Below are 11461 nucleotides of genomic sequence, written 5' to 3' on the forward strand. Positions count from 1 at the left end.
TTTACCTCCTGTTGGCTTCAGTGGCTAGATGAGTGACACCGCAGGGGGGGTCTAGGAGGGTCAGAGGTCAGTTTGTCTGTCCTCCTGCTCCTTTGGCTGCAGTGACATCTACTGGACTGGACAGCCAAACAGAGAGAGAGGTGCCAACACGTTAAGAAGTCCAATGACAATGTGCAGAATAATCTATGAGAACTGACGACTCTTGTGGCAGTACTCCAATAACATTATTTCACAAATACTGGATTTCTGGTTTCAATATGTTTATGCCACTTGGATGCAGTGGTAATACCACGACTGGAATGCATTTTTGACCAATCAAATTGCTGTTTCATAGTATAAGATATTATAATATAATAGTAGAATAATAACACAACTTACTAGCAGGTAATGTTTAGTCATTTTAGTATGAAATAATATGCTGTGCACAAAAAGTGGACCGTGTACAATTGTTTTGCGCTTTTTGAAAACAAAACAGAATAAAATATGTGAAATGAATACCAAATGTTACAAAATGTTCATAATGAACCAAGGATTTATAACATGACAAACATCCAGATTGAAACTTTCTGAGATTGTAAAAATGTCATGATCACTTCTAAATGTGAATCTGTGAGGTATAACAGTGTTTTGTTCATGACCACACAAGGTATAGTACATTTCAATTACATGACGGTGGGCTTAAAGCCACTGGGGGCCTTATGAGTTGAAAATATATTCCAGAACATCACAACAAGCAATCCCAGCAGCAGACAATGCACACAATTCACTTTCTTCAATCTTACATTTCATAATCTGAATAAAAACCTAGATACGTAGATATATTACCACAGAAAAGGGACTCAAAACCCATTCCAATTCAAAGAAATAAGACAGAGACAGAAACATGTATACTAAACTGACCGTGCTGAAAGAGCATAACCAACACAGTTCCATGGGCAGTGTACGAAGAGTTTCATACAAAAAGAGCATTAACAAACTGCAGGTGAAGAGAACAGTGCTATTAAAAGAGTACCGACCTACCGCGATACAGTGACACCATTTCATTTCTGTTTTAAGAGGACTGATTGATTGAGGCGCGGACACAGAATGCATCTTTTTACCTAACTATTACATAAAAGTAAGGGGGGGGGGGGGGGTTGTCATTTAAAGACTGACACATACAGTTCAAAGAGCATAGGTAACATGGCGACAGCATAATTCACCTTGGCTTTTGGTCCATGGAATAACACATCTCTACACAACACCCCATAGCAGCCCTAGCGACCACAGCGGAGGATTGTTCTACCGTGCAAACTGACAGCACTGCATGACCAAGTCACCCTGAGATTAGTCAAATTTGGCAATTTAACCCCTAAGCATGGCTTTTTTTTCTCTCATGTAAATGACTCATCTATTTTGTTTAAATTGAGAATCATTTAGAAATTATTTTTTCAAAAGAAACATGAATATTACACTATACACATTTTAAAAAACCTTTTAAAGATATTGGACCTTGAGATACCACAAAACCAGTCTACTATGCAAAGCCTAATATAAAGGAGCTGCAACACTCAAAACACTTGATTTGCAAGAAATGCATATTACATCAATTGTGGTTGTTGAATAGGAATTATACAGCATTTTAAATAGACGATTGTTTTCTTTTTTGCCACCTGCAATATTATTCAGGATGCAACTGGGGGGGCGGGGGGGTGACGCTTGCTGAGTTTTAGGCAAGCACAAATAACTAATCAAGAAGTACAAAAAAAATTAAGAACTGCATACGACAAAAAAAAGTTCAATTACATTACAACATTTACATAAAGATAAGTCTGGACGTAAGAAAGAACTTACTTCAGGAAAATAACAGGAGTCACACTCAATGTTAACTAAATGTTTTGCTTAAAGGAATCTGACAGACCTAATATCCAATCACTTCATATCTGTACCAATATTTTTTATACACATTTAACTCAAACCTTGAAGTAATTAACAGTATCTTAAAAACCACACGCCGTTCCACCTTTTCAACTCCACAATATGATACAAAATAAGGCATTTTAGTGGGTATGTATTGGAACCACATTTAATGCTATCATTCTTCTTAAAAATATAATATATATTCATGTATGTATATATAAAAAATAAAAATAAAAACAAGCAGGGAACATTAGCGATGAAGAAGTTCATGAAGCGTTAATGAGTGTCACTGTGACTCGGCCATCGCTAAGACTTCTCCGGCTGCTACGGTGACTAGCTGCAGGGGGATCTCAGCGTTGGCCAGAATGTCCTGGGCGTTACTGGAGCCCTGCTGGATGTTGGTGAGGATGAGGGTGGTGCTGCCAGCCGTGATGATGCTGTCTGACGAACCCGCAGACTCCATGGAGGCCACCACCGCGCTGCTCACAGAGTTCATGACTCCTTTCTTGTTCAAGTGCGTTTTAATGTGCTTGGCCAGGTGGTCACTCCGCATAAAGCGCTTGGAACACTCCGGGCAAACAAACTTCTTCTCCCCTGTCACAGAGAGACCAGACAAGGTTAAATAGTCGGACAGACAAAACTGAACAAAAATGTAAACGCAACATGTAAAGTTTTGGTCCCATGTTTCATGATCCGAAATAAAAGATCACAACATTTTTCCATAAGAACAAAAAGCTTATTTCGCTCAAATTTGTTTACATCCCTGTTAACGAGCCTTTCCCCTTTGCCAAGATAATCCATCCACCTGGCTGGTGTGGCATATCAAGAAGCTGATTAAACAGCATGATCATTACACTGGTGCACCTTGTGCTGGGGACAATAAAAGGCAATTATAATGTGTAGTTGTGTCACACAACACATTGCCACAGCTGTCTCAAGTTGGGGGAGCGTGCAATTGGCATGCTTACTGCAGGAATGTCCACCAGAGCTGTTGCCAGATAATTTAATGTTCATTTCTCTACCTTAAGCCACCTTCAACGCTGTTTTAGAGAATTTGGCAATACGTCCAACCGGCCTCACAACCACATATCACGTGTAACCACACCAGCCAAGGACCTCCACATCTGGCTTCTTCACCTGCGGGATCATCTGAGACCAGCCACTCGGACAGCTGTTGAAACTGAGTTTGCAATCAAAGAATTTCTGCACAAACTGTCAGAAACAGTCTAAGGGAAGCTCATCTGTGTGCTCGTTGTCCTCACCAGGGTCTTGACTTGACTGCAGTTCGACGTCGTAACCAACTTCAGTGAGCAAACACTCACCTTCGATGGCCACTGGCACGCACGCTAGAGAAGTGTGCTCTTCACGGGTGAATCCCAGTATCAACTGTACCGGGAAGACAGCATGTATGGCGTTGTGGGCGTGCGGTTTGCTGACGTCAATGTTAACATAGTGCCCCAAGGTGGAGGTGGGGTTATGGTATGGGCAGCTATAAGCTATGGACAACGAACACAATTGCATTTAAAAATCGATGGCAATTTGAATGCACAGAGATACAGCGATGAGATCCTGAGGCCCATTGTCGTTCCATTCATCCTCCGCCATCACCTCATGTTTCAGCATGATAATGCACGGCCCCACGTTGCAAGGAAGTGTACACAATTTTTTTAAGGTATCTGTGACCAACAGATGCATATCTGTATTCCCAGTCATGTGAAATCTATAGATTAGGGCCTAATTTATTTATTTACATTGATGGATTTTCATATATAAACTGTAACTGTATCTGCAAAATTGTTGCATGTTTGCATTTATATTTTTGTTCACTGTCTATCACTTCAAAATCACTACTATGAACTCATTATGTAATCTGTATTATAGGACTAATGCTAATGTACTAAATTATATATTTCAGGTTTTCAAACGAAAAATGTAATGCAAATGTTGACGTGAGTGAGAGTGCACCTGTGTGTGTTCTCCGGTGTCTCTGCAGTTCGTCGCTACGCGTGAACCTCTTCCCACAGTACATCCAGCTGCAGACGAAGGGCCGCTCCCCTGAGTGCCAGCGCAGGTGCGCTCGCAGGTGGGATGTCTTCCCGTACACCTTCCCACAGCCCGGAATGTGACAGATGTGCTGCTTCTTCTTGCCCATGTTGGATCCTCTGAGAGAACACATAGAAACACACTAATATATCAAAGAAACACATTCATATACTGTACTTATAGCCAAATAGACCTGAACTTGCTCTGGGGTTTATTTGGCCCTTGCGTGCCAATGCTGGTGACCGGGTCAACAGTCAAGACTTTCAGGGGGCTAATGGAAGATGATTTTGAAAAAGGAATTTTGTTACAGTAGGACTGTGTTTGATTGAGGGGGCTAATTTAGGTAATAGAAAAATGTATGAAAACATATTTATCTTTCCCATTCATACCCTTATAATTGAAACATCATTAGTAAAGGGAAGATTCCATCCAGTGATTTCTGACCACCATAAGCCACTCTAATCGTAGCCGATTTAAAACAGAGTACAGTATGAACTCACTCACCTCCCTCCAGCCTCTTTGCAGTTGGGGCAGGTGCAGGCCACCCTTCGTAGCCTCTTGCCCCCCTCGTCGAGCTGGTCCTCCTCGTCCACTAGCCTGACCCGCAGGTGGGACAGGTCACTGGTGTTCAGAGTGGAGTCACTGCCCAGCTGCCAGTTCTCTGAGTCCGGCTCCTCCTTTATCTGGATATCTGGAGGGAGACCAATCAATCCACACATCAATATGACATTTGCATGCTAAATGGCCTGCAAAAGCTACAGCGAAAAGTGCTTCTTCGCTAAATGCTTTAAAAAAGATTGTGACAGTTTGGCTATGAACAAATTCGAAACCCCTGTTCAAACTTGACAATGTGGATAGCTTGAAAAAAAAAAAAAAAAAACACTTGATAATTTACACTCCCTTTAAATCTTCAAATAATTCATAATATGCTTGCATATCTCACAGATCTATGAAATAATCTTAATTACATGGTCAGACAATTGTTTAAAGACCTGCTAAGTTTAGTGTTCTATTGGTAAATGTGGGTACGTTTACAAGTTAGAAAATTATTTTCCTACAAAAAACAACGTGACAATAATCTTCAACAGCATAAATAATGCCTGTTGACTCAGGAGGCTCCTGTCAGGTGACTCGATACGGTAAATAGTGCTTCCTGCGGATTAGCTTTTTTCCCCAGAACCCCATAGTTTCCTACATACAACCAACAGTGTTCTACACTATCATGGTGGGCATGTCTTATTGATGATGGAGGAGGAGACTGTACCTCCAGGGCTGTCGGTGTCCTCTGCCTGTTGGAAATGAATGCCTGTCTGGGCCAAAGAGTTAACAGTCACAGTCTGCAGGTTGGGGATCTGTTGCGCTCCTCCCTGGCCCAGAGACAGGGCCTGCAATGGGGCCAGGGTGATCTGCTGGGCTGGGTTGGTGGGCAGCTGGATGTTCTGCAGGTTTTGGACCCCCTGCACCTGAAAGGTCTGCCACTGGATCTGGCCTGAGGGAGTGACGGTCTGGGCCTGGATGATGAAGGTCCCTGGGTTGAAGAGCTGCACGTTCTGCCCCCCTCCTGCCTGCACCACCTGACCATCACTGGTCTGGACCGGCACTTGCTGCAGCTGGATGATGGACTGGCCTGAGGAGACCTGGATATTCTGAACATGGTTCTGATGAACGTAGCCCTCCTGGAGACCAGAGGGATCTGTCTGCTCTGTGGCTTGGGTCAGAACACCCGGCTCATCTATGCTCTCAGGCAGCTGGGCCGAGGATGTTGGTAGATACATTTCTGAGTTAGCATTCGAGTCATTTACAGATATAGTTTGCGAGAGCTGGTCAGCTGTCTTCTCCAAACTCTCAGAACTGTCTACAGGCTGACTGGTCATGATTAGCTGGCCATCAGAAGTGACCCCTGTTGCTATAGTCTGAGCACCAGAGAGGCCCAGAGAGTCCAAGTCCACACTGTTAATGGGGACAAAGGTGATGTTCCCTGGCAACCCCATAGGCACATTAGTGACAACCTGTCCCTGGTTGTTAAAGGTGGAGCTGCCGATAGAAACACCCTGGATCTGCTGGACATGACCAGTCTGTGATATGAGGTTTTGGTTGTTAGTAAGGATGTCTCCAGCCCCTGTCACACTTATAGTTTGAGTTCCGTCAGGCAAGATCTGGATCTGCCCTGTGGCATCTTGGCTCAGAGTGGCCCCCTCCACACAGGAGGTGGAGAAGCTCAGTTGCTGTCCATCAGCTGTCTGAATGTACTGAATGTTAGGCACTGCGTTGGCGGAGGCGTCGCTTCCTGATGTCACAAAGATCGGTTGGCTCTGAAGGTTCTGGAGAGGAAGAACATACTGTCCGTTTGATGTCATAATCCGCTGAGTCTGGATATGGACCGCGCCAGGTTCCTCGTTCACTGTTGTTGTGGGGGTCAAAACCTCCCATCTATCTGGGTTCCCTGTTAACTGGATGGATGTTAGGTTTGTAGTCTGTGGATGAAAAAAAATATTGTTTTGGCGAATAAAACAATTAATTAGCCTAGAAGATGCATCGCCAAGATGCAGATTGCAATGTTGTGATTATGTAATGTTAATGTTAGACATAGCAGTGAAATATTGACTACAAGCCAAATAGTTATTGTATTCAGAAATCTAGCCAGTTGGAGAAAATGTAAAATATATCATTTATACACTGAATGCATAAAAACACAAACGCTATGAGTTTTGGTGCTGCTTGTTCACACGATTTAGCAACAAATGTGAAGACTGATTTAGAGGCGTTTCTTGACCAGATTCCATGTTTGTCTAGAGAAGGTGCATGAGAAGCCTAATTTCTAGTGTGTGATCAAAATAGGAGCACACTGCATGAGTACCTTTTGGGAATATCTCATTCACAACAGCACTACAGCACTGAACTACAGCTCTGCCGACACCACTCGCGTTCTATTACAAAAAATATAGATTCCTTTTTGGGTCGATTACATACATTATAGCAGAGCCAGAGGTGGTGACTTACCACTACAGCGGCAGCACCGTTATCCCTCTCTGACGATGGCGACCCGATCTTGCTGCAGGTAGCTGCCAGCAGAGCGAGCGGTGATGGCTGAGTGTCCTACCCACAATGGGCGGGTTTAAAACGAAGAAAGTGGGTGGCCGTTAGTCCCGGAGCCACACAGGAAGTTCGACTTTTACTACAAATTTTAAAACGTGTGAACTTCACAAAGCACTTACTGAAACCCTGACCGAGAACTACAAGGGGCAATTTCTAAATAGTACCTGGTCTCCTGTGCCACCGTCTTGCTGTAGAAACTCGCGTTGACAGCTGTCCAAGGCAGCCATTTCCTCTTGTTTCACTGGCTGCTCTGGGGCTACATGGCACGGAAAGAAGGAATCGGAGCAAAACAAGTTAAGTTCAATCTCCACACGGAAAAGGGCAGCACATTGGTTTGTAGTTATTCCACTAACGTTATACACTTCAAGCTGGACTGACCTTCGTTACATTTGCGGTGTGGAGTTGATGATCAAACTGAAGCCATTTAGCTACGAATCATACATAGCTTCGTGATAATTGTTGTTGCTAGCATGCAGGCTAACGTTTACTGTTGGCTAAACTGTTGAAAAAGATTAGCCAGTTAGTTAGCTAACATTAGCTTAGCTAAAGGGTGCACAGACATACCGATGTTAGATTGAATATTACATACCAGTCATTGCGTGAATTGTTTAAATTCGCAGAATCCCGGTATTATCACACGCCAAACATGATTACATTAATCGAAGGCAAGCTGAAAACGGTGATTCTAGTCAATTTTTTTCTATTTTGATTGACGGTGCGGAAAACGCAAAGGGTGGGGCCTGCAAGAGTCACGTACAGGAAATCCCGCCGTTCTTCTTAAACCCAATTGGCTACCGTCTTTTATTCTCTGTATTATCATTCACCAGTGTCCATGTCAGTCATTTTCTGACTAATTCCTTTCCTGTGTATTATTCTTTCAACAAGGATAATATGGTGCCAGGAGTTATGATGATGGCCATTGTTAATCGTTCATGTATCGAAGCCTTCTGCAGCCACAGTGGATTTTAAACATATTCTCAATTGCTTTCACTTAGCGCAGTATAAGTTATCTTAATTGAAGTTAAAGTAGATCATTAAAACAGACTAAAGTCTAACTATTAGCCCATTAATCTGTCATTGCTTGGCGATTTCAGAGGCAGGTCGACCCATCCCTTTTCAGGATAAGATGTGATGCATTTGTAGCTTGTGTTGGCAGCTGAATAAAATAGATTGTACAGTACCAGTCAAAAGTTTGGACACAGCTACGTATTCAAGGGTTTTTCTTTATTTCTAATATTTTCTACATTGTAGAATAATAGTGAATACATCAAAACTATGAAATAACACATGGAATCATGTAGTAACCAAAATATTTTAAATTTGAGATTCTTCAAAGTAGCCACTCTGCCTTTGACAGCTTTGCACACGCTTGGCATTCTCTCAACCAGTTTCACCTGGAATTCTCTTCCAACAGTCTTGAAGGAGTTCCCACATATGCTGAGCAATTATTGGCTGCTTTTCCTCCACTCTGCAGTTCAACTCATCCCAAATAATCTCATTTGGATGGAGGTTGGGTGATTGTAGAGGCCAGGTCATCTGATGCAGCACATCACTCTCCTTGGTCAAATAGCCCTTACACAGCCTGGAGGTGTGTTTTGGGTTATTGTCCTGTTGAAAAACAAATGATAGTCCCACTAAGTGCAAACAGATGGGATAGCATATTGCTGCAGAATGCTGTGGTAGCCATGCTGGTTAAGTGTGCCTTGAATTCTAAATAATTCACACAGTGTCACCAGCAAAACACCATCACACCACCTCCACCTTGCTTCACGGTGAGAACCACACATGCGGCGATAATCTGTTCACCTACTCTTCATCTCACACAGACACGACGGTTGGAACCAAAAATCTCAAATTTAGACCCATCAGGCCATAATATAAACTTGGTATTTTACCAAATAGGGCCATCTTCTGTATACCACCCCTACCTTGTCACAACACAACTGATTGGCTCAAATGCATTAAGAATGAAAGAAATTCCGCAAATGTACTTTTAACAAGGCACAGCTGTTAATTGAAATGCATTCCAGGTGACTACCTCATGAAGCTGGTTGAGAGAATGCCAAGCGTGTGCAAAGCTGTCATCAAGGCAAAGGGTGACTATTTGAAGAATCTCAAATATATAAAATATATTTTCATTTGTTTAATGCTTTTTTGGTTACTACCTGACTCCATATGTGTTATTTCATAGTTTTGATGTCTTAGCTATTATTCTACAATGTAGAAAATAGTAAAAAATAAAGAAAAACCCTTGAATGAGTAGGTGACTGGTACTGTATATGTTAATTGTTCATCAGTTATGTTTGGACAGTCTGACATTGGTTGTGATTATGTTAAAAGGAGCACCAAAAGTAAAACAAACCATTTTACACTGTTATACTCTATGTACATGTTGTATTTTTCTTTCTCTAATGAATAAATTGCTCATTTATATAATGGTATATGGCTGTGGTATTTTATTTTCATATTGAATGTTGATTTTGGAATTCTCACATTTTACCATCATTCCTAAGGAAAGGTAATTTCTGCTTTAATTTCAGCTTTTTTTTCCTATCATTGAAGTTAGCACAGAGGTCCTTGAAAAAGACTGGTATGCATTAGGCAAGGGTACACTAGATAAACTATAGATGTCCAGTTAATTGACAGTGCTTTCCTGTATGAGTTATATAACCTGTATCAAATTTTCTCGTTAACAATACAGAACAAAAATATAAACGCCACATGCCACAATAACGATTTTAGTAAGTTACAGTGAATATAAGGAAATCAGTCAATTGAAATAAATAAATTAGGCTCTAATCTATAGATTTCACATGACTGGGCAGGTTGGGCCTGTGAGAGCATAGACCCACCCACTTGGGAGCCAGACCCACCCACTGAGGAGCTAGGCCCAGCCAATCAGCATGAGTTTTTCCCCACAAAAGGGCTTTATTACAGACATAAATACTATTCAGTTTCATCAGCTGTTTGGGTGGCTGGTCACAGACGCGTGGTCTGCGGTTGTGAGGCCGGTTGGACGTATTACCAAATTCTCTAAAACTATGTTGGAGGCAGCTTATGGTAAATAAATGAACAATAAATTCTCTGGCAACAGCTCTGGTGGACATTCCTGCAGTAAGCATGCCAATTGCACGCTCCCTCAAAACCTGAGACATCTGTGGCATTGTGTGACAAAACTGCACATTTTAGAGAGGCCTTTTATTGTCCCCAGCACAAGGTGCACCGGTGTAATGATCATGCTGTTTAATCAGCTTCTTGATATGCCACACCTATCAGGTGGATGGATTATCTTGGCAAAGGAGAAATACTAACAGGGATGTAAACAAATATGTGCACAGAATTTGAGAGAAATAAGCTTTGGTGTGTATATGGAGCATTTCTGGGATCTTTCATTTTAGCTCATGATTTAGTTTATATCTTTGTTCAGTATATCTTGTACATAGAATGCTATATTAGCAAGATTGAATTGAAATGGAATATAATTCTGTTGTGCTGTCTTTTCTCTGTCTATGATGCAAGGCCCTCACCTCTTCTCCATTATTTGCGGTATGTCAGTTCCTCACAGAGTGTGACCAGAGTGGGGCCATTTCTCTCAACCTTCAATTCCAACTTGGCCCATTACAGCAGACTACAAAAGCACTTTCCTGGCACTCAGGAGCTCACGCCTGTGAATGGTGGATATTTCCAATCACTCTGCTGTCAATCCATGTGTCAGGTAAACATAGGTCTACGGAAACAGCCTTTAGAAATTCTTGCAGCTATGTCTGTCTAACCCAAGGAAAGTTATCAGCGATTTCAACAAAGACCTCCATGTTAAAAGGAAAAGTCCAATATACAGTACATCCTAATAAGAGCATACATCGAATACAACATCCTAGAGGTCATAGTGCACCAGACAGGTAATTGCTAGAAGATTTGTCCAAGTGTTTGTCCAAGTTTTTGTTTGTTTGCAACTGCACCTATGATAACATTAGATTGTATTGGTTTTATTGACTGGTCCTATATCCAACATTCACCTGCTGAGAATGCAATGGGCAGACTAACAGACTTGTCATAGCAATTACCCTGTGGAAGTTTTGATAGAATGCGGTTTATATTATAATACCAAACTTGAGGTGAATTTGAACAGCATCACATCTTTCACTAATACTGTATTTCAGCACTGCAATAGATTGCATAATCTGTAACAACAATAGCTAACAAAGGGTTAGAAGTGCAAACGAGATAAGCACAAGGTTAAACGGCACTGGATAAGATTAATCACGTTAATTAAAGCAGTCAACCCCTGTAAAATCTGTCATTGTCCAGAATTCAGCAAATCAATGAGGCAGAGCATGTACTTGGTCAGCCAGGGTGAAAAGAACAAAACACACAGACCATCCGCCTGCCTGTGTGACAGCTGTGAAAGTGTCATATTAACATT

At 41.8% G+C, this 11461-nt stretch overlaps 1 protein-coding gene across 7 annotated transcripts; it reads right to left on the reverse strand.

The window, feature by feature from the left end:
* Positions 1-385: 385 nt before the first annotated feature.
* Positions 386-7810, reverse strand: LOC109871319 (transcription factor Sp3-like). Of its 7 annotated transcripts, none has more exons than XM_020462159.2 (8): positions 7628-7810; positions 7417-7537; positions 7203-7294; positions 6943-7038; positions 5207-6416; positions 4447-4633; positions 3865-4061; positions 386-2493 (listed from the first exon to the last, which is right to left on the reverse strand). In XM_020462159.2, the coding sequence occupies exons 3-8, from the start codon at positions 7263-7265 to the stop codon at positions 2186-2188; spliced, it is 2061 nt and encodes a 686-aa protein (XP_020317748.1). In that variant the 5' UTR covers positions 7266-7294; positions 7417-7537; positions 7628-7810; the 3' UTR covers positions 386-2185. The 7 variants fall into 7 exon arrangements, with proteins under 7 accessions (XP_020317748.1, XP_031661790.1, XP_031661791.1 ...); XM_031805930.1 differs by having other exon boundaries at positions 6943-7029; positions 7628-7806; XM_031805931.1 differs by lacking the exon at positions 6943-7038 and having other exon boundaries at positions 7628-7807.
* Positions 7811-11461: the final 3651 nt, after the last annotated feature.

The sequence above is a fragment of the Oncorhynchus kisutch genome, linkage group LG26 (assembly GCF_002021735.2).
Source record: "Oncorhynchus kisutch isolate 150728-3 linkage group LG26, Okis_V2, whole genome shotgun sequence".
Lineage (NCBI taxonomy): Eukaryota > Metazoa > Chordata > Actinopteri > Salmoniformes > Salmonidae > Oncorhynchus > Oncorhynchus kisutch.